Here is a 26,883-nt window from a genome sequence, read left to right on the forward strand (position 1 = left end):
CACCATTTCCGTTCCTCTCCAATCACGGATGCCATTAGGAGCCCCGGCGCTGGTGTCTCCCGGTAGCATGCAGACTATCCATCAGCGTGGAAAGCAGGCTGGGAGGCCGCTCTCTCGCCCGCACCGCCACCGGGGCACCGGGATGCTATTACCTCCCTCGCCGCGCGGCGCGGCAGCACAGAAATAACAAGCCAATCTCATTTCGACACTCAGCTAATTCAATCATCTCCCACTGATGAGATTTACCACAGGATTTCACCACCAGCGCAAAACAGTACAGGGAGGAGTGCGAGAGAGAGAGAGAGAGAGAGAGAGAGAGAGAGAGGGAGATAGAGAGAGAGGAAGGGAGAGACGGAGAGTAAAGAGAGAGAGATAGAGAGAGCGATGGAGAGAATGGGAGAGAGAAGAGAGAGAATCCAAACCATAATGTTATTTTAGCAATCATCAACATCTCAACAGAAGTCATGTGTGAGCAAACTGAACCTGGAGCACATCTGTATACACACAGCAACTGCTGTCATTAGTGTGTGTTGTGTTTTTGTTACCCTGGCAAACAGCGATGGAAGTAAATGATGGTTTGAGTGTCTATGTATGTGTGTGTGTGTGTGTGTGTGTGTGTGTGTGTGTGTGTGTGTGTGTGTGTGTGTGTGTGTGTGTGTGTGTGTGCACATGTGCTCACATTCCTTCCTCCTGTCGGCACCTGGCAGAACAGGAACGCCATCCCGCTCCCCGTTTCTCCCTAATAACCTGCCAGGTTCCCATCCCATTGCTCACGTCACCTGTGTCATGTTGTGGCAACATTCCGGTAGAGGAAGGACAGCATCCAAGACAACAGGGGCAGAATCAGACACAACAGATGCTTGTCGCTTAGAAAGTATGCTGTGGTGTGTTGAGTGAGTCTGTGAACAGACATGAGTGCTTGGCGTAAACCATGCCATCAAACATGGCAACTATGCAACAACATTGGCTATACCTGACAAATGCGAAGAGAAGAGAATCACGACAAATTACGGTTCTCAACACTATGCTGTTGAACATTCCAGGGGCAATCAAACTAGCTGCTTGTCTTAACTCTCTCTCTCTGTGTCTGTGTCTGTGTCTGTGTCTGTGTCTGTACATGGCCACACCTGGTTGAAGTTAACAGGTAATGCTTTGACTATTATGAAGCAGGTAAAAAAAAAAAAGTTAAATAATTAGGGTGGTTTGATGTTGTGTTCTAAGTGCATGTCTGGTGTGGTCCACCAGAATGGGACTCTTGAACTCTTTGCAATTGATTTCGGTCCAGTTCCCACTGGCTCGCTGTTGTCCTTTGGAAAATTAATTAATCAGTAAATAAATTAAGAAATGAAACAGGCACACTGCAAAATAACCAAAGCCACAGCCTGTGGCCAAGACTGATTAAAGGCAACTGAATGGATCTATTAAAACACCAATCTCCAGAGCGGGTGTCCGCACAAACACAAACACAAACACAAACACAAACACAAACACAAACACAAACACAAACACAAACACACACACACACACACACACACACACACACACACACACACACACACACACACACACACACACACACACACACACACACACACACACACACACACACACACACACACACACACACACACACACACACACACACACACACACACACACACACACACACACACACACACACACACACACACACACACACACACACACACACACACACACACACACACACACACACACACAGGCCATGGTTGACTAGACAAAGGCACCGAGCGGCGGCCGGCAAAAATTCCACTAAGACAGGGGAAGGTGGTGCTCAACCCAATAACTCAGGTTGCCCCTACATTGCTATTCAACGCTATTCATCTGTAAAAATCAAGGTTCATGTTCAAGCTGGGCACTGTAACGTGCCTTGAGACACATTCTTATTGTATGTTATGGAGCAAACTGATCTGAATTGAATTGAATTATGCATAGGTGTGTAAGACTAGCCTTTTGTATCCCTTTTTGCATTCCTAAAGAAAATGGTTACAGAACGTCCTTTGAAGCCAAGATTCCTGTTTTCACTTGATTGTGACTATTGTGTTAGCCACCATTTGTCAGGAAACTCCTAGCCCTGACCATACCCCCTGCTAAGCTTGTCCATGGCCTGTCTCCAATCGGTCTGGAAGACACTTGAACTCAACCACTAGAAACTGAAATGCAACGGGCAAATGACAAATGATGATGTATTTGTGTTTGGTATCATTTTTAATGTCTCAGTGCGAGAAGTAAGAGGATCTCAATTGTACAAATGTAAAATAAGTGTATATCTGTTTTCTGTAATCTGAGAGAAAATGGTCCATCTTCTGATGGGAAAATCCCACCACCTTTTGGTGGTCTGATAAGGATACCCTGCTGAGACTGGGGTCTCCAGGTTTGAATACTGTCTATATGTTAATTCCTGCTTTGTAATGTAATGCAAGATGCCCCTGTTCTGGTTGGATACTTAAGGGTGATGAGAACCCCATTCGAGGAGTTTGCCTGCTTCTCAGGACTCCCACCTTATGTGTAGTTGGATCTAGTAGGAAACCTTAGGTTTCTCAGAGCCTTCAATCATAGTTGAAATCTTTGCCAGGTATGCTATATTTTGACCCTATGGTTATTTTGAATTGATTGTTACATTGCTTTGAGGTTTACCATTTATTGTGTGTTTATTGGTTAACTGTAGTGTATGATTATTCCTGATACTGCAATAAATTGTTATATTGATTAACAATCTGTAGCAATCTCTCTGGCGGTTACAGTAAGGAGCTTAAACTGAACAGTATTTGGTGAAAAGATAATCCGTTGGGAATAGCCTATGTATTACGGATTGGTGGTTGATTTAACCAATGGTAGATATGTGACTAGTATGTAAGATATAAATGGAGTCAGATGGTCAACTAATAATTAATAGTTCAATTAAATCTCATTGAAGCACCGGATAAGACAGAACACGTATTTTCTGGGAATTGTGCTACAATTTCCCGGCTTTCAGGTGCAGGTCAAAGGGACAGTGGGGAGTGTGTAGGCACAATGAGGCGGTAGAGAGCTGTGCTATAGTGACACATCTTCACTGAGTGTTCATGTCTCCTCTCCTCTGCTCTCCTCTCCTCTCCTCTCCTCTCCTCTGCTCTCCTCTCCTCTCCTCTCCTCTCCTCTCCTCTCCTCTCCTCTGCTCTCCTCTCCTCTCCTCTCCTCTCCTCCGTGTGGGAGAGGCGGCAGATGCGGCTGGGCTGAGGCCTGTGCCTGTGCAGACGGTGGGGACTCGCGTGATCAATTACTCGCGCCTTTCACCAGCCAGCTCGTGAGGAAGATCAGACCCTCCATCCCCGTACAGATTTGTGCTGATAAGTCGCACACACACACACACACGCCCGCACGGGGTATGTCGTAGTACAAGTGCCGTATGTACGCATTCACTTGCCCTCTCACACACACACACACACACACACACACACACACACACACACACACACACACACACACACACACACACACACACACACACACACACACGCGCTTGAAGTGGCATCTGCGGTTTGGGACGGAGGCTTCCGGGATGTCATGCGGCGTCTGGATCATCACTTCATCATCACTTCATCCCTGTGTGCCTGTCTGCTCCATCAGGACCCGTTTAGTAGAGACGCCATTAGCTCTTCAGCCCGACCTCAGCTGCCAAGAAATCAAGGATACAAAGACACACTTCCCCTCCAAATCTACTCCTAGTCATAGTTTTGTAAAAATACTGACATACGCATGCTTTATGAAGCAGTGGGATGAGAGGGGAAAAGATTGTTTCACACACGGCACATGGCACATATACAAGAGAGATCCATAAAAACATGCAAACAAACACACACTCACTGCGTGTGAGAGAGAGAGAGAAAGGAAAAAAACGAGAGTGACAGACACACAGATTTTTTTTTCAACCAATCAGTAACTATTGTTACATCAACCTCCTCTCAACCATCTTTGCTGGCGGATGCATGAACATGCTGGTGTGTGTGTGTGTGTGTGTGTGTGTGTGTGTGTGTGTGTCTCCGAGACACCATCCAAGGCCAGTCAATTGTTACCCCCCCCCCCACCCCACACACACACACACTTGCCCCCCGTGTTTTTTCTCTCCCGCATCTGCCAAATACCCAGCTGATTGTGTCTCAAATTACCCACAGGTGCTCCTTGTCTCTCAATCACGGGTCTAAATGGAGCCCTGTCCTTGCTGGCCAATCACATTTGGGCTCAAGCCTCGCTGCCCCAGCCCTGGTCATCTCAGCACGCCTGGCGCTGATTGCTGCCCGTCTCACTAGTCCGTCTACCAGCCTCCACCCACGCGACCCTCATTGTAGCACAGACAGACAAGCAGGGGTGGAGTAGATCCTACTAGCCCATCCACTCTTTGCTAAGGACAAGCAGGGGTGGAGTAGATCCTACTAGCCCATCCACTCTTTGCAAAGGACAAGCAGGGGTGGAGTAGATCTTACTAGCCCATCCACTCTTTGCAAAGGACAAGCAGGGGTGGAGTAGATCCTACTAGCCCATCCACTCTTTGCAAAGGACAAGCAGGGGTGGAGTAGATCTTACTAGCCCATCCACTCTTTGCACAGGACAAGCAGGGGTGGAGTAGATCCTACTAGCCCATCCACTCTTTGCAAAGGACAAGCAGGGGTGGAGTAGATCTTACTAGCCCATCCACTCTTTGCAAAGGACAAGCAGGGGTGGAGTAGATCCTACTAGCCCATCCACTCTTTGCAAAGGACAAGCAGGGGTGGAGTAGATCTTACTAGCCCATCCACTCTTTGCAAAGGACAAGCAGGGGTGGAGTAGATCCTACTAGCCCATCCACTCTTTGCACAGGACAAGCAGGGGTGGAGTAGATCTTACTAGCCCATCCACTCTTTGCACAGGACAAGCAGGAGTGGAGTAGATCCTACTAGCCCATCCACTCTTTGCACAGGACAAGCAGGGGTGGAGTAGATCCTACTAGCCCATCCACTCTTTGCACAGGACAAGCAGGGGTGGAGTAGATCCTACTAGCCCATCCACTCTTTGCACAGGACAAGCAGGGGTGGAGTAGATCCTACTAGCCCATCCACTCTTTGCACAGGACAAGCAGGGGTGGAGTAGATCCTACTAGCCCATCCACTCTTTGCACAGGACAAGCAGGGGTGGAGTAGATCCTACTAGCCCATCCACTCTTTGCAAAGGTTTAGGAGAAAAGATAGGAGGGGATAAGATGTCAAAAAGATGAAGCTCTGAGGCATTCTACCCAAAGACACTAATCAACCTTTTGTAATAGTTGAGGAGGAAAAAGGCAGTAATAGATCTATACTGATACAAAGAGACAGGAGCTCTCTGATGGGGTCCAAGGCCAAACAACACATCCACGAGTCCCCAGCACTCTTCCTGTTTAATTGTCACATCATTATTCCCTGGCCTGCGGCTCAATTTGATATCAGCTTTCAGATACGGAGGTGATAAATCATAATACCTGAAGTCAGAGGACAGAGGAACTGTAGGTATTGATCATTTTTACAAAGCAATAGCCTCGTTATTGTTGCCTGTGGAAGAGGCCGGGCCAGGCCAGCATTTCCAGCATAAAATGTATGAGTGGGTCCAACACTTGAGACACTCGGAGGACACTTTAAGAGACGGGTGTTTTTGAGGTTGTCACTTGTCGTGACGTGATGGAGCAGGCCAGGCCTCATGGGAGCGGAGAGCGACTGCTGAAACCATGGATACTAGATGGCACCAAGGACTGGGCTTCCATTACGGAGACGTCCAGGCGGCCCACTGTGATACCAGAGACTGGCCTGTGCAGATGAGGATGTGGAGAATTCAAACACCCCATTTACACACACACACACACACACACACACACACACACACACACACACACACACACACACACACACACTCACACACACACGCTCCCACACACAGACAGCCACACAAACGCTACCTCACACACATATACACCTACAGCCACACACAAACACATGTACACACACAGCACCACACACACACACACCACACACAAACAGCACTACACACACACACACACACACACCTCCTCTCCCACCGTGAGACATTTTTCCATTTGCACCTCTCCCTCCCTATTGTGCTGCACAAATCAGGCTGACAGAAAACAGCACTCACGCTCCCTTGGACCAGTCGGTCACTGAGCGGCAGAGCCACTCTCCACTCTACAGGGAGCTACACAATTATGCATAAACAAGATTGCTAATACAACATTGCCATTCTCTCATCGCAGGAGCCAGGCTTTAAAGGGAACACTCTATTTGGGCTTGTTTTACTGGTGTGAGGGAGGAGAATGTAGCCTTTGTAATAATAATCCCCAAAGCCAATTCAAATGTGTGAGATTCTGTGTGTGTGTGTGTGTGTGTGTGTGTGTGTGTGTGTGTGTGTGTGTGTGTGTGTGTGTGTGTGGGTGTGTGTGTGTGTGTGTGTGAGAGAGAGAGAGAGAGAGAGAGAGAGAGAGAGAGAGAGAGAGAGAGAGAGTGTGTGTGTGTGTGTGTGTGTGTGTGTGTGTTTTTTTGTGTCCTAGCCCTCTGGGACATTGACCTGATCGAAAACATGTTGGTTGATAACCTCACAAGGCTAGTGCTCTTTTAAGCTTGGCTCATACAGACTAATTTACACCTATTCCCTAAGAACCATGACAAATCATGAAAACACCGGTCACACAGACGTGCTTCTGTCGGGGTGATGACTTACAGGGCCAAGTGGGGTGAGCGCTACACATGAAACTGCCAGTGGAAATGACAAACCCTCTCTGCATTTTTTTTTCTACCATCCATATACATTTGTGAGGGAGATGGAAGAAATCAAATGTAATGGAACCATTCAAGGCAGAGCACAATTTTTCTGTGGTGGCCCTTGGTGCATTGTGCAGGGCTACACCTGGGGGAATGTCCAAGAGTGACATTTTCTCACCTCAATGTCGTGTTCCCATCTTATATTGATTGTCACTTGACTGTTGGCGTACAGAATCCTTTCTTTTTTCAAAGACGGAAGGCAAGAAGATTACTAAGGGGACCTCTGTTGAACAGTAGCCATGTATATGGACCTCTGTTAAACAGTAGCCATGTATATGGACCTGCCACATACACAACTTAATCAAACTGACCAGTTATGTTTACCCTGCAAGTATGCTTGTGAATGTGTGCCTACATATATCTGTCTATATATCTTTAATGCTATTGCACAGATGTATTAATATTATTACACAGATGTATTACACAGTGGTAAACAGACACAGGTATCGTAGCAGGCCAAAAATACTCAAGTAGGTAGCCTAGTAGACTAACAGACTTTGTGATAGAACAAGAGATAGAAATTGGTATGTATAATACAAATTTAAGATAAATACGACAGGACGGCAAAGCAAAGATAGAAACACTGATTCATACCCACAGTGAAACTGTGAGCCTTGTGCTCCCCAAGCCAACTATCTGAGGGGAACTTAAGGGTAGAGACTCGCTCTGAGAGTGGCACCCAACACCCACTCACAGCCACCGCCAGTCAGTCACACCGCCGCACGGGTGACAGCCAACCACAGGCACAGCCTCAGACAAAACACTGCATTATTAATGGACAAAGCTGTTATACGTTTTGGCTACTGTTGTGCCCAGAACATCAACACTGCTGGACTGGAAAGAGACCCTTTTATAGTTTACTGAGAAAACCTCTCTGTGACCTTCATTTGTTTACACCTGCTGACAGTAACTACAAAGGGGGATGGGGTGGGGGGGCTGGGTGAGGCTATAAGACTTGAAACAATGTTTGGGATCCAGCATACCTATGAAGCATGAGGAATAGCTCCAGATAAGGAAGGAACTGGGGGACAGTGTCATGGGTCTAATAATGTAGCCTTATCAACCAGATAGACTGCTGTCTCATATTTAAATGCACCCTTTGAACCACCATCACCATATTGCCAAAATAAATATTTCTCCTTGATGTGACTACAACACATAACAATTCCATAGGCTGTAGTCCAATTTCCCATTAAACCCCTTGGCAGGAAAAACAGCATTTTCCAGATGCAAACACTGCAACAGTCCTTCTCAGCTAAACCTAGGAGTGACAGACCCATGGAGTTAGTGTAAAGGAGACAGAGATATTCTGAAACAAACACAACTCCAAGAGTTTACAAGGAGGTGAGGCATTCTGAGCAACATCTTAAAATAGGTCTTAAAATAAGCAATGACCTCATGGCTTGGCCAATCCTACTGGATTCAGAGCTGGTCACTGTTCTCACTGCTCTTACACTCTGTCTATCCTGCCTAAAACCCAATTATAAATACAGGGGAAGTCTCTCTCTCTCTCTCTCTCTCTCTCATTTCTAATTTATTTCTACAGAAAGAGACCTGAATGGCTGCCACGCGGCCGTTATAATGAAAACAATGGATTTAAACCACACCACTCTCCACCACCTCTCCATCACCATTCCTACACTCCAAAAGCTCAATCATGGCAGAGACTTGTTTCACTTTTTAAATGATTTCTCCCCCCCCCCTCTCTCTCTCTCTTTCTCTTCAATCTTTCTTTCTGCCATTCACCTCGCAGACTGAGGCATGAGTTCAGCTTTGTGATGGGGTAAATGAAAGGGAGAAAAATCTCATCTTCTTTTCAAAACGCTGCCAGGCATTCAGCCGTCCAAATATTTTCCCTTTTTCTTCACTTCAGAAATAGCAAGGGGAGACAGAATAAAAAATGGGATGAGAAAAGAGAGGCGAGGGACTATTTGAAGCCCATTTGCTGTCTTATCGGATGTTAATCTGTACATTTCACTCTCTGCCGACGGTGCGTGCCTGGTCAGTGATGACTGGCGTTTACAATCAAATGGAATTGTAGCTGCAGACCGAGCAAAGACAGGAAGATTCCGGAAAGCCTCTACCACGCCAATGCTCACGCTAGAGAAAATATTATATCCCCCAAGCTACCATCTGCTCCAACTCAATAAAGACCCTCGAATTGAAACTGCTCTTTAAGATCTTTTGTGAAAACTTTTGGGAAACCAGGTAGAATAAAAAGATACAAGGAGGCATTGTGTCTGGAACCAGCATGCTATCAAAGTTTTCTGTCCTCCTTTAAAGTTCCCTTCTCTAGTTACCTCAACATTGTTGTTCTCTCTCTCCTTCCCTCCCTCCCTTCCCTTCGTTCTCTCCCCCCATCTCCATCATTCCACACAGGCTATGTCTCAGAGGCATAGGGTGTCGGAGAAAAAAACAAAACGGAAAAAAACACGGCAGGCAAACAGTGCTGTCAAGCATCGCTGATTGAAACCACAAGGTCACTCTGCAGTGAAAGAGAAAAGAGGGAGGAAAAAAACAACTTGAGACAAGATGCTCTCCAGGGAGTCTGTCTGTCTCACCCACAATGTATGTGTGTGTACATGAGTCAGAGTGTGTGTGTGTGTGTGTGTGTAAGTGGATATGGGTGTGTGTGGGTACTGTATACTTTTGATTCATTTTGTGTCTCACTGCTTTTTGTTCCAAAAAACGAAACAAAGTCCAAAAAAAAAAAAAAAACACTTTAAAAAAGGACACAGTGAAGTTAAAAGCCATCTTCCTACTTCAGTCCAAGGTCCTTGTCTGGCATCTTCCACTTTTGCACTTGCTCCCCCCGAACACACACACACACACACCTCCGACCCAGAGGGAGTCGAGTGGCGTCCACTCACCCTGCAGCTCTCCACTCTTGCTGTACAGCTCCCTCCTCTGCTCCCGCAGGTAGGCACTCATGCTGATGGCATGGGAGGACGACTCAAACCTACGGGGAGGAGAACCGCAGGTCAGTCTTCAGCCACACACCATGAAGCACACATCTACTGTGGGAACTAAACACACAGAGTCGATTTGACTTCTGCCTTCATGTAATCTTTTTCGGCAATTCACCCTAACAAGTTGCAAATCAATATCCCTACTATGGGCAAGGAAAATTGCTCTCACAGAGAAACATACAAAAGCAACTGTAAAAAAATGCATATCTGCACTGCTCTCTGCACAAGCAAATTTTAACAATAGTGATTTGAGTTGATTTATAGTCTAGCCTACTTTCTTCTGCGACCTTTTTGTTGCTTACTTGAAAAGTGACTGTTTTCTTTGTATTGGTTTCTTTTTGGCAAAGAAGGCCCCAAAATCGCTGGCGGCACTGGTGTAGGAGAGCTGGGCAGAGGGCTCAGCGGCACTACGGCTGTTCTTCACGTCCAGGTAGTCCATTAGCAGCACCTAAAGGGGATGGGGGGTGGAGAGAGAGAGAGAGAGAGAGAGAGAGAATTTTTTGAATTTTAAATACAACTTTAATGAACTAGGCTTTCACATTGTGTTACAGAAAGATCATTCTCTTTAAGAGTCAAGCTTCTTTTTGTCAATCATAACAAACTACAAATAAAAAAACCACAAAAGGACACAAAATAATAAAATAAAATAAATAAATAAATAAATAAATAAATAAATAAGGACTTAATTAAACCACATGTTCTCCATAAACCAGTTCACCACTCTTAACAGAGCACAAAGCTTCCCTGTAACACCATACCTCCTCAAAAATATCCAAGTCTTTCATTTCAGCATAGTATTTAAAATCTATCAAAATCCTCGACTTCACCAGCCTTTTAAACACACACACTGGATCATGATCAGATGCATCTTCAATTATACTTCTTCTACTAACCCATATTGCCATCTTTGCTTTCCCCAGTATGAAATTTAGTAACTGAGAGCAAGACTTGCGCTTTTGAGTGTACTTAACTCCCAAGATAAAAACATGTGGAGTAAAAACCAAACCAAAACATGTAAAAATACACTCCAACACTTGGAACAAGGAGACAAGCCTATGACACTCCATAAAACAGTGAAAAACTGTCTCTCTTTCAGAACAACTCGGACATTTGTCATCAACTGTAGAATTTATCACTGAAACAAAAGAATTAACTGGCACAATACCGTGTAAGACCTTCCACTGTAAATCCCCATATTTCTTAGTTAACGGTGGTTTATAAAAAGTTCTCCAATTTGGTTTAACATTCTCATCTAGCGAAAACTTGGCACGCCATGGTGTGTCAGTCCTTGCATTAAGTTTTAATTTGTTCAACACCTTAACACAGACTTTGTAAAAATCTTTACCATCAGTTTCATCCAGATACATTTTTTCAAAACAAGATACATTCAACAAAGGTCCATCACACCCATCAAACTGTGGCATGACATTCAATTTTGGAAACAGAAACCCATCATTCATTTCAGAACTGTCAGCACAGAAAAGTTGCAACATGTCACACTCCTTCTTTGTTAAGACTCCTTTCCATTTGTTTAACAACTGCGCCACAACTCGTGTTGATTTCATATGTAAAGCGGTAGCTACAGGTTCAACAACATCAAGTTCAGGGCCTGCTAGAGATACTAGGTTCCCCAAAGTTTTAAGTCCATGGCTTTCCAAAATGTGGTCCAATGGCAGAGCTGACTCCCTTGATAGATCCAGCTTAGCCCCCCTTGTCAATGGCTCTTTCAACAGTAAGGGTGCAGATATTGAAAATTCACATCTCTGTATTTTAAAGAAACATAGCACTTTAAAAAGTCCACAATAGAATGATGGTAGATTCTTGAAAGGTAGTCTCTTGGGGTCCATTAAGAAAAGGGAGATATCCAACTGTAAACCTCCCAATCTTTGCAATATACTATAGGCCAAAGGTCTCCACAATAAGTCTGTTGGGCCTACAAGCAGTCTTTGAAGAAACTGAAGGCGGAAAGCAGCAACTCGACTGATCAGATGAACAAGTCCTTGGCCTCCCTCATCTTTAGGTAAAAACAACACACTTTGGGGAATCCAATGCAGCTTATCCCAAAAGAAATTCACCATTTCAGTTTGAATATCAGACAATAACTTCTGGGGAGGATTCAACACCATTAAACGATGCCAAAGTGAGGATGCCACCAAATTATTACATATTAAAACACGCCCCCTATAGGACATGTGAGGTAATAACCAAGACCATCTTTTGAGACGTCCTTTCACTTTTTCTAGGACCCCTTCCCAATTTTTCTGTTCTGTTTGACTGTCACCCAAAAAAACACCCAAGTACCTAAATCCATTCCTGCCTGATTTTAGTCCTTGGGGTAGCTTTAGTGTCCTGCCTTCCCATTTTCCACCCAACAGTGCTTCGCTTTTGTCCCAATTAACCTTTGCTGATGACAACTTCCCAAAATTTGAAACTGTATTGGCTAAAACATTTACATCTTCTTGATTCTTTACAAAGACCACCAGATCATCAGCATAAGCAGATAACAGATATTTTGAACCACAAAGAGAAAAACCAGAAATGACCATCCTCAATTTATGCAGTAGGGGCTCAATTGCAAGAGAATACAACATACCAGAGAGTGAACAACCTTGTCTTATTCCCCTCTGAGCTTTAAAAGGAGAACATAAACCACCGTTAAATTTAAGGATACTTTCAGCACCACAATACAAAACCTTAATCTTGTCAACAAAGCCTGGGCTGAAACCAAAAGCTGTTAAAGTTTTCCATAAGTATTTGTGCTCAACCCGATCAAATGCTTTCTCTTGATCAAGAGAAATCAGTCCTGTATCCATGCCAAATAATCCTGAGACGTCCAAAATATCTCGAATTAAAGCAATGTTATCAAAGATTGATCTGCCAGGAATACAGTACGTTTGATCTCTATGGACCACTTGCTCCATTACGTTTCTTAATCTAATAGCCAGTGCTTTAGAAAAGATCTTCAAATCAGTACACAAAAGTGCCACAGGTCTCCAATTTTTTATCTCGTGGAGATCACCTTTTTTGGGTAGTAGAGTAAGGACTGCCCTCCTACAACTCAATGGTAACTCAGCTTTAGTCAGGCTGTCATTTAAAACATCTAGCAGATCATCTCCAATCACTGCCCAGAATGTCCTAAAAAACTCTACTGGAAGCCCATCAATGCCAGGTGATTTCCCACTCTCCATGGTCTTAAGAGAAGCACTGAGCTCCTCTAAAGACAGTGGTCGTTCTAATTCTTTTGCACTGCTGTTCGAAATTTTAGGAAGCCCATCAAAGAACTCCTCTTCAATTTCTGGCTGCTCACTGTATTCAGAGGAAAACAAGTCAGCATAAAAACTGACTGCTCGTCTCCGAATCTCAGCAGGCTCTTTTAGCAAATTCCCAGATTGTGAACGCAGAGCATGTATGCAACGTCGCTGACCATTCTTTCGCTCCTGACTAAAAAAGAAACGGGATGGAGCGTCCATCTCAGTCAAACTCTGAAATCTTGATCTCACTAGGGCACCCTGTGCCTTCAAGCCTAACAAGTCAGCCAATGCACCTTTTTTAACTTTGAGTGCCTCATTATGGTTTTGATCTCCTGTGGTTTCCATCAAATTTTGGAGTTCTACTATCTCTATCTCAAGATTTGTCATAGATCGGGTTATGTCTTTTGTGACACTGAAAGTATATTGCTGACAAAACTGTTTTATCTGCACCTTCCCATAATCCCACCATTGCTGAAGAGATGGAAAAAAAGTCTTACAGTTTCTAAAATCATTCCAAAAAAACAAAAAAGTTGTTCTAAAATTAGCATCACTCAACAAAGTGGTGTTAAGGTGCCAATAAGCACTCCTGGGCTTAATTAGCCTCATGCCTACACCACACTGTACCAGACAATGGTCGGAAAAAGAAACAGGACTGATCTTACAATTCCTAAAAATGTTAAGCTGATGCTTAAAACAATAAAATCTATCAAGACGGGCTAAAGAAATCAAATTGTCTCTTGCATGTGCCCATGTATATTGCCTTAAATTATTAAAATTTCTCCAAGTATCAGCAAGTTCATGTTTTTTTATTAATTCCACAAGTCTCTTTCGTGATGCAAGATGTGGTTCTGGATGATTTCTATCTGTACTTAGTTCTGTACAATTGAAATCACCGGCCATAACTAAATAATCATCTTTACTACAATCACTTAATACTTCACATAATTTATTTAAGAAAAGCATTCTTTCCATCCCAGATGAGGGAGCATACACACATAAAAAAACAAAAGCACAATGTTCAAAAATAGCTCTTACTTTCAAAAGTCTTCCATCTATAATGTTGTCAACTGAGAAATCTAGTGGAATCCAACTTGTAGAGATGAGTAAAGCCACACCCCCACTTAAAGCAGATTTATGACTAAAAAAGATTTTTCCATTCCACTCTCTACACCAATCAACAACATTTCTATCATCAGTATGGGTTTCCTGCACAAACATTACATCTATGTGTTTTTGCTTTATAAGCTCAAACAGTTGAGCTCTCTTGTTTACATCTCTAGCACCATTTATATTTAAGGTTGCTATGTTAAAAACACTCATTTGTAATAGAAAGCACAACACAAACTCAACAAGAACAAAGCACCATATGATAAAGAAAATCAAATTAATTAACGCTATTACTCTCATCATTAATCCCTTGTTTAAGTTTTGTCAGAAACTTTTTTAGACGAGCAATCTCTTGATCAGTAAACCCCTCATTTCCTGGATTATTCCTAAAATGTTGCACTGAGTCAACAAAGCCCATGGTATCTGGAAAATAATTCTCCACTCGTACTCGTTTAGTATTTTTGGTGCGTTTTAGAAAATCTTTAATGGCATCTAAGGTATAGAAAGCCCTAAATACATGCTGTTGTGACGTTGAGCAAGAGTCAGTAGAATCGTACTCAGATTCAATTAAGTCAGCTTGGGCAGAGACTGCAACTTTCTTAGCTGCTCTAGTGCGACTAAGAGTATCTATTTTTCTTTTTCACCATAGGGAATTTAAACTTCACATTTGTGTCCATTCCTTCCTCATCGTCCAATCCCTCCAATACGGCCTCTGCTACCACAACAGCAGTCGCTTCATTTACCGTGGGAATTTCTAGCAACTTATTCCCACACGCTTCTTCACTTTCCAAAACTTGCGTGTTTACACTCTGATTAGTAGAAATCTCATCAGACACTGTGCTACACCCCATACCCAAAACTTCCTTACCTTTTGTGTCGTTTTGTTCTGGTTCTTTTTGTTCATTTTGTTTGCCAGACGGCCCTGCCGCTGAAACCTCATTCTCCGACGCTTCTCTTAGGCCTACTCCTCCAGGCTCCGTTTCTGACTGTTCATTTGTACTTGCGGCCGGGGTGCCTACTGTGGGCCTGCTTTCCTTTTTCTCAGGGCAAGCACGAATAAGATGCCCTTCCTTTCCACAATGAAAACATTTCATAGTCTCAGTAGTGGCGAAGATCGTGTAATCAAACTGATCAATTTTAAATTTGAAAGCGACATTGAGATCGCTTGTATAATCTTTAAGGATCATATACACATGTCTCCTGAAAGACACGACATGTTTCAGTAAAGGGGATTTACATCCAAGCGGGATCTTTTTAACTGAGGATACTATTTGCCCATATCGTGCCAATTCACGGCAGATTATCTCATCACTAATGAACGGCGGTACATTGGACAAAATTACACGTCTTGAAGGAGTAACGAGTGGTAGAACATTGACCAGATTTCCATCTATGTTAATACCTGTGCTGATAATTTCACTGACTTTAGTAAAACTATCAAGAAAAATTCATTCATTCATTCATTCTAGAAGCTGAAACAATACTATCATGTCCTACAATAGCGCCAACAGCTAGACCACATTCCTCAACAGAGATATCCAAGTTTACAGGGATTTTAATGGCATGGCGCCGACTTAAATTATCAAACGCCATTCTCTCCATGTTTGCCACGCTAACCAGCGCCCAAACCGCTGGTTGCGGACCTAATAATTACTATAAATACAACACTTATCAAACTAAGGACAAAACAAAACAACTAAACATAAATTATAAAGAAAATAGAAGAATAAACAGATAGAAAGAGAATCACTCAGCCGGACAAAGGTCCGCACGCACACTCACTCACACTCAGAAACGCTCGTCCAATCAGAGAGAGAGAGAGAGAGAGAGACTGTCAGGTTGCATGACCCAATGTGTTGAGTTATTTATTCAAAGCTCCACCACGCTACTGAAACCTGAAGCAGACTTCCGGATTGATTTATTCAACACATCTCTGACCCACGCCTGCCAAAATGAGCAAATCTGTTCACACACCAACAACCAGGGGCCCATCAGTCCAGCTTGTCTGTGGAGCAGTGGGCTCCAGCCACTCAGCCATACCCATTAACCTTGATTACAACCGCAAACACAAGTTAATAAACATCCCCCTCGGCAGCCGGTAAGGTCCTGCGGTAGGAGACGGAATAGAGAGAGAGGAGAAAACAACAACTAAGTTTTAACTTTCGCCACAAATTAGCCCCTACCCTTCTGTGCCACCTTCATCTCCTCCTCTTCCTCGTCCTCCTCGTCCGCCCTCAACACCCCACACACACTTCTAATCGTTTCATAATTTACTGGGGCAATTTAATCCTGCTATTTCCAACCGCCGGACGAAACTGCCCTTAGTGGGGGAGAGTCGGGCTGGGGTGGCGGAGAGTAATGAGCGGACAGATGGAAATACATCTGACTCGTAATGGTGTAATTAAACCTGGAGAATGGGGCCCTTCAGTGACAGAGAGAGAGGGAGAGAGGGAGAGAGAGGGGGACGGAAAGAGGGGGGTAAAAAGAGGGGAAAGAGAGAGGGAAAGAGGGAACCCTCGTCCCTCGTCCGCGGTCATCCCTCAGCCTGTGGGCTCGGGACTCGTCGCCGTTGCCGCCGTTGTCCTCGGTGGTGAGAAAGCGCGGAGTTATGATCCTGTCAATGTATTAATTACTAATGACCATCTGATCCACTGACGGAGCCAGCTCGCTACATAACCCTCCCGAACTTAATTAAATGCGAGCATTTGCCTGATGAAGGGGTTCCAACCTACTTAAATTGCATTAACGGAGAGTGACTGAACTTCAGAGGCAATTAACTATGGGACAGTGTGTGTGTGTGTGTGTGTGTGTGTATGTGTCTGAGAGAGAGAGAGAGAGAGAGAGAGAGAGAGAGAGAGAGAGAGAGAGAGAGAGAGAGAGAGAGAGAGAGAGAGAGAGAGAGAGAGAGAGAGAGAGAGAGAGAGAGAGAGAGAGAGAGAGAGAGAGCAGGGGCAGCCAAAGAGGAACTAATGATAGCTATTCTGAGGCTCTAGCACACCTTTGAGGGGGAAACTTTGTGAGCAAAATAACAGGTTTTGCTAGCTGATTAGCCTCTTGGCTCTGTGAGGAAAATAAATTCACTGACTGATGCCATTTCAGGTTCAATTATGAGATGTTTATTCTCTACTATTGTCACACCATGGATGAACTCAGATTGTTTCCACTGGAGTCAGTTGTGAATTATATAAAACTATAGAGATTTGAGTAGGTCATTGGTGTGCAAACCACAGTATCCTTTCTCCGATGTACAGATTTTTCAATCAGTCTTTGTCACTGACTGGTGAAACCCAAATTGAATCCATTAATGCTTTTCCAAGAAACTATTTGAGAATCATAAAAAAGCATGACTAAAATAGGAAAGTGACCGACAGCACTTTTACCCCAATATACACCATTGGGTTTCAATCTCCGCAGTAAATGTCTCGCAGTGAATCTCTGCCATCTCATGAGAGAACATGATAATGTCTGAACGTGGTTCTGTGAGCACAACCTTCATTACTTGCCCTGCCTGAGTCAAGATGTGTGTATGCGTGTGTGTGTGTGTGTGTGTGTGTGTGTGTGCGTGTGCGTGCGTGTGTGTGTGTATGTACAGTATGTGTGTGTGTGTGTGTGTGTGTGTGTGCATGCACAGTATGTGTGTGTGTGTGTGTGTGTTCAAGAAGTTCCCCTCCGTCAGCCTGATTAGAATCACCTTTCCCTTTCCGGCGTCTCTCCTGTGTCTCATTAGGGGCATCTTTCCCCCGACGCTGTCTCTTCCTGACCTAGGCTCTGCTGTTGGCCCGGGCGCCTCATTACCCCACCACACAGAGACTGCCGGTGGTACTGCCCAGTCAGGAAACAACCCATCACAGGCGATGATAGCTGTGTTAGAACTACCGTTTACACAAAAAATAAATCTCAGACTCAGGCTTAGTCATGATCACCCTGAGTCAGAATTCAAGGGCAGGTATTCGCCCCATTTATCAAAGAAAATAACCAAAAGAACTAGGGAAAGAGAAGTGAGGGTGAAGGTGTGCATATGTAGCACAAGCACCAACTAGACAAGAGGATCCTACCTTTTTTATGCATTCTCCTCATCAGGAGTTATACAAAAAAGGCATTCTGTTCCAATCTGACCTGACGCGAAATAGCACTCCGTTGTCAATTTGGTGCCCAAGACAAAAGAAACTGACATGGCTGTGCTGACCTAATACGCTGGGAACAGGAATGAAAAGGAGTGCCCGCCGTACCCCCAGGAAGTGTGTTCCTGATTATGCAATAGAAAAGATGAGACAGCATCTGGCTGTGTGTGGATTTTGCCTTTCCGTCTTTCAAATTGATGGGCTATAATTATGGTTTAACACAATGTGAAAGCTCAGTTATAAAGCACCACCTCTTACTTCTGCTTCCACTTTAAAGGTACACTATGCAGGTTTAGGTCTACTGACAAGGTAATGTTTCGCAAGATTTGTTGGGCTGCCATTCTTGAAGTTACATGGCTGGTTTTCTTAGTAGCGACTAGCAACGCCTATGCTGTATAGCTGTGCTAGTTAAAGGATTCACCTATTACAGTGTTTCCAAAGTGTGGTCCGGGGACCACTGGTGGTCCGCAAGCTATCCCAAGTGGTCCACGAGCAGACGTGGTAAAAAATAATATAGATGAGCTGTTTGCAATATTGAACCAACTTGTATGTATATCCAAACAGTTCTGCAACACTGCCTACGTAAGCTTTGCCAATTTAAATCATATGAATCCTCTGACACAACAAGGTGCAAAGACAATTAGCAAGGTGGTTCAGTGAGTAGGCCTATTGTGTCTATTAGCTAGGTGGTCCGTGAGTTTTTTTTTTCTCAAGTGGTCCTTGGTCTGAATAAGTTTGAGAAACACTGGCCTATTACAAGTTCGTTTACCATCAAATTGGCTTCGTAAAAGTGAAAATCTTGCCTAATATACCTTTCAAGTTAAGTAACAGGCTACAGCACTCGTAACTACAGCAATATGGACCCTGCACTCCCACCCAAGGCTATGCAGCCAACCCTGACGATGCTCCTCAGGGCATAGAAGGCACAGTCGGCAAGGCTTTAACATCTTCCCTGACCTTCAGCCGAGCTGACTGACACCCTCTGAAAACACTCCATCTCCTGACATCCATTTTGCAGGCTTGGCTACCGGAGACTTAAAGGCAAGGTTGTTTTAGCGCGCACAGGAAATCAATATTCATGGCCACTTCCAGGAGTGATCGGCAGGAACAAGGTGGCACGTGACGCCAGTAAGAAATGGCAAATGGCTTTTCACACCAGATAATAAATGGAAGGGCTTGGGTTCAGTAGGTGCAGCTATGAGCTGTATGTTTGTGCACAAGAGAGTGTGTGTGTGTGTGTGTGTGTGTGTGTGTGTGTGTGTCCTTGAAACATTCACATCTGACACATTAAAGCCACTTCACTCTTTTCATATTTGTCTGTTAATCTGAGGTGTGGCACACCAGGTGTGTTCAATGCTTGTTAATTATAAACAACACAAAACAACTTTATACAAAAAAAGAAGAAAAAAAACACACAGTGGCATGCTTAATTTAATAAACAAAAGAGAGTTCTGGCTCCATTCGGTCTATTAGTCCACAAATCAGCCTAATTAGCACAAAGACCATGACTTGGCGGAGCTGTAGGTGAACACCTGGCTACTGACAGAGGCAGGTGGAGGGGAAGGAAAAAGAGAAACGTGCTTTCAGGAATTAAGGCAATGAAGCACACCTCCATCCCATGCGGGCACCCAGCAAATTGGGCCGACCGCTTTCGAGGTCTTTCAAGGCTCCTGTTTTTGTTGCCAGTGCAGATTGAGTGCCGGGTGGCTGTTTACAGGAACTCAAAGTCACTTATTTATTTGTTTGTTTGTACCTTGGTGCTGGGTGCTGCTATATTCCGAGAGCACCACAGTCCCTTCCTCTGTGGCTGTTCTTGTGGGAAATGTATTGGCTGTGTGTACATTTAAAATGAACGGGGGTGACAGTCACACAACATCACTACAAGATGGCTTCTCTGGACAACACTACACCTCACAAAAGAAAACAAAACAAGAGGAAACTTTATGGACAGTTAAATAAACAATGAATTCCTACATATAACTTGCATATGAATTGTATATACTGTAGAGAGAGGGAGAGAGAGATTGATTGACATTATCTCTTAAGCAGATGTAAAGACTGAAGAGAAAGAGAGAGAGAGACGGTGGTGATGTGCTGGAAAATAAACTTGTTTCTCTGTAATATGTACAGAAAGACTGAGCTCCAGAGACCAAAATCCCTTCTGAAAAAGACAGGTTGCTTTTTTAACGTTCAAGGAGAGCGACAGTTTCAATTTCCATTGGAAAGTGTCTTCGCCACACAACACTAGTGACAGGCAAGACATGCTGCATAGGCCTTGTGAGCCAACAGTGATAAAGTAGAACAACTCTTTGAGAAGGGTCGGTCTGGCATTCCAACAGTATGTAAGCATGAAAGCTCAGCTGAGGTCTTAAATGACATATTGATTAAAATCATGAAGGTGCAACATGGGATTGCAGCACGCTGACTTTAATTAAAAATAAGATCACTGTCTAACAGCCAACTTCTGGCAGTTCGTGTTGACTTGTTCATGCTCTACTGACAAGCCCTGACTACAGTAAGTGAGAACATTTAGATAAAATGTTCTTTAGTCAAAGTGGCAAAGGTATGTATGTAGAGCGTACGTAATAGCTTACTGGGGGGCAGCCGTGGCCTAGGGCTTCGGACTTGTAACTGGAGGGTTGCCGAACCCCGACCAGTAGGAAGTGCCCTTGAGCAAGGCACCTAACCCCTCACTGCTCCCCGAGCGCCGCTGTTGTTGAAGGCAGCTCACTGTGCCGGGATTAGTGTGCGCTTCACCTCGCTGTGTGTTCACTGTGTGCTGAGTGTGTTTCACTAATTCACGGATTGGGATAAATGCAGAGACCAAATTTCCCTCACGGGATCAAAAGAGTATATATACTATACTATACTTATACTTTACTAACCTGCCTCCTTTAGTTAGGCTAAATGTTGCTAGTGTCATGGGGCCACAATGCAGGTAGTTAGTGAGGGCATAAAGATGCAGGTGATTTGGACCAGAGCCACTCCCTTCTGTTTGGACTAAAGGGTCCACAGCTGACAAACCACTACACACATTCATGATAGCAGTGCGGCTTAATGAACCTGACACTGTGGTGACTTCAGAAAACTAAAATGCCGATTCTACACTGCCTGTGCACCAAGGGCTAATCAGCGATACCAGATTTATTACTATGATGGCTGATCCAAAAGAGGCTTGATTAATTATCCAAGCAGGGAATGGAACTCCCTGAAAAAGGCAGCTCCCTGAAAAATGTCTGATATCGACTTTTTACCCTCAACATTGGATCATTCATACAATTCAACAAAGGCACTGGTCTAAAATCCCAAGGAAGGGACAGGAAGCCATGTAAACAACCAGAGGGATCATCCACCATGACAACAGGATAACAGACTTTAGTGAGGCTTGTTGTTTTAATGAATATTAAGTATGAACTCCTATGACCTATACTCATTGGTCCTGGCACTGATATCATTCCAAAATTCTTAATTAAATCTTCTGTGACATTTAAAAAAAATCAATGTCTGCAATGGACCCGAACTGGATATGCCTGGGTACATTATAAACAAGACGATTTGTTTTCACTCTGCTCAAACAGACACCAGTGTAGCTCCCAAAGGCCTTAGCAACTGTGGCTACTGTGTCCAAATAAAAGTAATCATTGACTTGATCACATGCATGACACATCACTGCATGGCCGACCACACATAAAAGTATATGTGTACAAGAAGGAGCCATCAACTGCAGCGGCAGTTTTCTGTCAGACAGTCCTCCCAGATGAGAACAGCATGGAACCATGGGACAGATTTTTTGATGTGCAGAAAGCGAAGTGGCATGAAGAGTCAGAATCTCAAGAAGAAGCAGAAGAAAAACTAATTTAAGACTGCTTAGCTTGAATAATCAATAACACCTCACTCTGTGAATGGCCACTTGAAAATGTGACAGGATGCAAAGCCACCGTATTTTTCCCATTACTGACACCAAACACACACACACACACACACACACACACACACACACGGTAGACAACTTGGGCATCTTCTTAAGGGAAATCAATACTGTTCCAGTTAATGCATGCTGGCAACCCTTCGCTGGCAGGACGTCTACACTCCACAGGTGTTTTGATGATTGGTGCAGTGTGACCTCATGATGGAAGCACATTTGGGCCAAAGATTTGATAAACCCATCGCACACACGTCGGCTTTGCACTGTCTGGTTCTCGTTCCTCTAAAAGTTGACGTTCCCAAAGAGGAAAAAGATAGGGAGAGGAAAGTCCAAAGGCTCAGTAACTGCCATCTCTTATTCAGACACGTCTCCTGTTTGGACCGTGACTCAGCTGGAGTTTAGAGTTTGAGATTGGGAAAACTTTCCTTAAGTCGGGAAAAAAAAAAATCTCTGGCAAACAGGAAGTGGACAGGAGGGAGTCCAATTAAAGGTGGCGAAATGAAATGGGGCAGACGCGGCAGGCGAGAACACCTGTCGGGAGCAGACGCCATCTCATCTTCACCCCGAAAAGGCCATCGGAATCTCATCTAGACTCGACAAACAACGAGAGCCGGTCTCCACCTGAGCGCCCCCGAACCCCCATCAACACCGGGGGGACAGGCACACCAGAGGCCATTTCACACCTGAGATGGTGCCCCCCCCCCCCCCCCAAACACACACACACACACACACACACACACACACACAAGCCTCCAATCACACATCCACAAACAACCCCCCCACCTGCCCACCACCAGACGACTCCCACATCACATGTGCAGACATCAGACGACACCCCCGCACATCACATAAAGGCAGACACATTAATCGGACAGGGCTCTGCTTTGGTGCCTTGCTCAAACAGCACAAGTCATGCCCTAACGCCATCCATTGAAGTGAAGGCAAAGAAACATGCCATCCCTAAACACCCGTTTTGTACTACCGTAATTTCCCAACTATTAGCCGCTGTTTATACATTGCTTATGCAAAATTTCTTCAGTTATGAGGTTAATACACGAAGGTAGTTAATATGGTATTAATATGGTTTTGTTTTTTAACTTGCATAAAACACTGTCCTGCGGCTTATACACAATGCAGCTAACACAGGAAATTACTGTACATTTCAACATATTCGGTGTAATGTTCCATAAGTGTCACAGTCATCTGCTTTACCTGCTAAGACTCTCCTGAAGGAATTACTGTACTTTGCTCACCTTGTTCACGGTAGCCTATAAGACCACGTGAACAAACGTGTAAATTAACCCAGTAAAATGGGTCCATCAGCAAATTAACCACCTTCATATGCTCTTCAGTGTTCTCTCTCTCTCTTCTCTCTCTTTTCTCTCTCTCTCTCTCTCTCATTAGCATGGAAGATTTACAGGGCCTTTGGTACACGGTGCCACGCATTTGCAATGGCTGTGTGCATTCCCGTCTGCCTCCTGCGTTTAAGGGCTGCTCAAATCCCACTGGGGCCAAAGCAACAGTTGGCAGGGCAGTATTTGCGATGGCTCGCAGAGATTTAAAAGAAGGAGAGAAAGAGAGAGAGAGAGAGAGAGAAGAAAATGCACAAGGTCGCTGTGTGACTCCTTGCCTCGGTTGATGAAGTGATGACAAACCCATTTGCTCATTTTCAGGGTGCACTATTGCCCTTTCTTCCCTTTCATTTCCTCCCCCTCTCTCCTGCAGCCCTGCTCTCTGGCTTCCAGGCTTCTTGTTTCTTTCCCGCCTATGTGCTGCGGTGTTCTCCTTACCTCTCCTCTCCTCTCCTCTCCTCTCTTCTCCTCACCTCTCCCCACCTCTCCCCACAGTCGTGCAAAGACAGAGTGTCTTTTCCTCCTTCACTCCAGCAGAGATCTCATAATGTCACACACAGCAAGACGACAAGCCAGGAGATAATGGAAGAAAAGGAGAGAAAACTAAGAGCAAATAAATAAAGAGTGCCGTAAAAAAAAGAAGGGAAAAAACCTTGGAGAGGTTGTTGTTGAACTGCACTATGCTTTAGATGCACAGTGTGTTTGACTGACTTGGTTTTAACGTCTGCAGATAGACACCGCGAAAGGGACACTGCCACGTGCCAGTAGGAAGAAAACACGCCGCCGACCAAGATCAAGATTATTCTGTACCAGAGCATGTGGAAATGAGGTGTGCAGAGAAAGCGGCTTACTGAAGAAGTAACTGTTGTTACCCACCACAGTGGAAAAGTTTTATTGGAAATAAAATGATACTGAAAAGCAAAAAATACTGCAGTGTCCCGAGGACAGCTCAAGTGAACTGCTGGGATTGTTGGAGAGGAAAAACAAAACGCAGGACCTGGGCCACGCAAGAGAGCCCTGGGGGATCTCACAGCACAGGAAGGGATTTGACCAGACCCAATATCGCTGGGGCCAATTTGAAGACGTCAGTTCGTTTTAAAACTGCCCAACAAGGTCACCTCTAACGCAGGGTTTTGCACTGCAGTGAAGTTTGCCCCAATCCACCATTAAAGGACTGAGTAATCATTATAGGGGCTTTGCTCAGCTCGAGAGAGAGAGAGAGAGAGAGAGAGAGAGAGAGAGAGAGAGAGAGAGAGAGAGAGAGAGAGAGAGGCTGGATGCGGAGCTGACCAGTCACATACCTGGAGCACAGTCTGGATCTTGGCAGAGACGTCGGCCTGCTCGTACAGTTTGATGCCCTCCTGAGAGCCCCTGCTGGCGGATACGATGTGCTGGAGGTGGCCCAGCACCACGCTATGAGCAGCAGCCACCGCATTGAACTTGTCGAACAGTAGCTCCAGCAGTTCCAGCAGCAGCCTGCAGAGGGCAGCAGACAGGAGGAGGACACATTAGGTGAGGGTGAGTGTGTGTGTGTGTGTGTGTGTGTGTGTGTCTGAGTGTAAGTGTGTGTGTGTGTGTGTGTGTGTGTGTTTGTGTGCATGTGCAATTGTGCAAGAGCCTCTTGACTTTCTGGCCACGACTGAAAAGAGGAGAAACACATATCACAGAAAGAAAAAAAGATTCACTTCCCACCAAAAGAGCTCTTTTTTCAAAGCCCCTCATTGCCATTATGTGAATTCACATTCATATCCCTCTTCATCATCTGCTTGTGGCCACTCTGTTTCACGTTATCAACATCTTACAGGGAGCATCCCGCAACTAATCATTTTGTTTCTTAAAAAAAAAAGTCAACCACAGCTGGGTAACAATGGGTGGATGTCTCTCTGTGCGTGAGACGCCAAGAAAAAGACCCATCACTTGTTCCTAATGAACACTGAACAGTAGGGTGCAGGAGAGTCTTCCCTGATGAGAAAAAGACAGCTGCTCGCAAATGACAATTAGCAGCATCTGTCAAGCCTTTCTCTGGTCCACCAGGAGGATGTGCAATCTGCCTGCGTATTGTGTATTCGCTATTTCTAGTCATTTGGTTCTCAGGACACAGGGACATTCTTTGACTTTCCTTTTTCTGCTGGAGGAAAGCTGCACTTGTTTCTGTGGTGAGACACACTGTTGTAGGGGAATGGGGGAAGTGGATGAAGGAGAGAGGGGGGGGGGAGAGATAATGTCTACACAGGGGACTGCTCGGGTTTGCCTTATCAGTATTCTGAAGGAGTTTTCTGGATTATTCTGCAAGAGGGTAGATCTGTTTCTCAGTGTCTGACCCTAGAAAGCTGCTTCGACATTTCCGTAGACAACAGCTTCCAGACCCGCCCTCTCTCTTGTACACACTCATACACACACAGACACACACATACATACACACACACAGAGACACACAGACACACACAACAAAACATTCTGCCCACACAAACAAATGGGCATCTGCACTCAGAAGAAATTATATTCACAAACATATGCACCTTACATATACTTTAGAAGGTGCAATGTAACAGAAGCTTTGATGGTGAAAATAATAACTCTAACTCTAAGGAAAGTCTGCTTTCCTCGCCTTGACTATGCATTCCATGAGCTTCGGTTCTCCCTGGGCGATATGCAAGGATGCCTTCCCATTCCTGTTGGGGTTTCCATAGCAACAGGACCCTTCTTGAACTTGCAAAGTACACACACACACACACACATATACACACACACACACACACACACACATTTACGCTCACATACACAGTCTCTATCTCCAAGCAATACCTATTAGGCAACAGGCCTATACATTCTAACTCAATATAAAAACGGTTAGGTTGAACATTTTCAACATGCTCACCCAAGGTATTGAGGTCACATCAGGCGTCAGTGCACTGGTGCAGGTGCAGGTGCAGGCCTGGCAGACTAGAGCACCTCGGTAAGGAAATATAGGCCACATTGAAAACTAACACCTAAAACCATTTACTGGAGACGCAAAGATAAAAACAAAAAAAGCGGATCTAGATGTTGCTGTTGCCCACGTAAAATTCCGTTATGCCTAGGCCTTACAACCATACGAGATTAAAAAAAACTCCTTTTTGTACATTTCTGTTTACACAAACACAGCAAAAGAGGGGGAAGCGAAACTATAATATCTGAACGTGAAGGAGGAGGAGGAAGAGAAAGAGGGTTAATCTCTGCCATGACTAAACGCTCTCTTAAGTGCCACCACTATCTCCCTCATCCCCCAACCTTGACTGTCTGGCAGACACTTAAAGTGGAA

At 44.5% G+C, this 26,883-nt stretch overlaps 1 protein-coding gene across 1 annotated transcript in view; it reads right to left on the reverse strand.

Moving 5' to 3' along the window:
* The window catches only part of LOC143118226 (exocyst complex component 4-like), a 46,453-nt gene that overhangs the window by 6,718 nt on the left and 12,852 nt on the right, over positions 1-26,883 (reverse strand). The window contains exons 7-9 of the mRNA XM_076279326.1: positions 24,884-25,058; positions 10,129-10,274; positions 9,728-9,816 (exon numbers count right to left, since the gene is read on the reverse strand). Coding sequence (XP_076135441.1) covers positions 9,728-9,816; positions 10,129-10,274; positions 24,884-25,058 — 410 coding nt within the window. The remainder of the gene's footprint in view (positions 1-9,727; positions 9,817-10,128; positions 10,275-24,883; positions 25,059-26,883) is intronic.

Source organism: Alosa pseudoharengus, unplaced genomic scaffold (assembly GCF_046254945.1).
Source record: "Alosa pseudoharengus isolate Yale_2024_CS ecotype anadromous, Long Island Sound unplaced genomic scaffold, YU_APseudo_1.1 YU_APseudo_1.1_scf_115, whole genome shotgun sequence".
NCBI lineage: Eukaryota > Metazoa > Chordata > Actinopteri > Clupeiformes > Clupeidae > Alosa > Alosa pseudoharengus.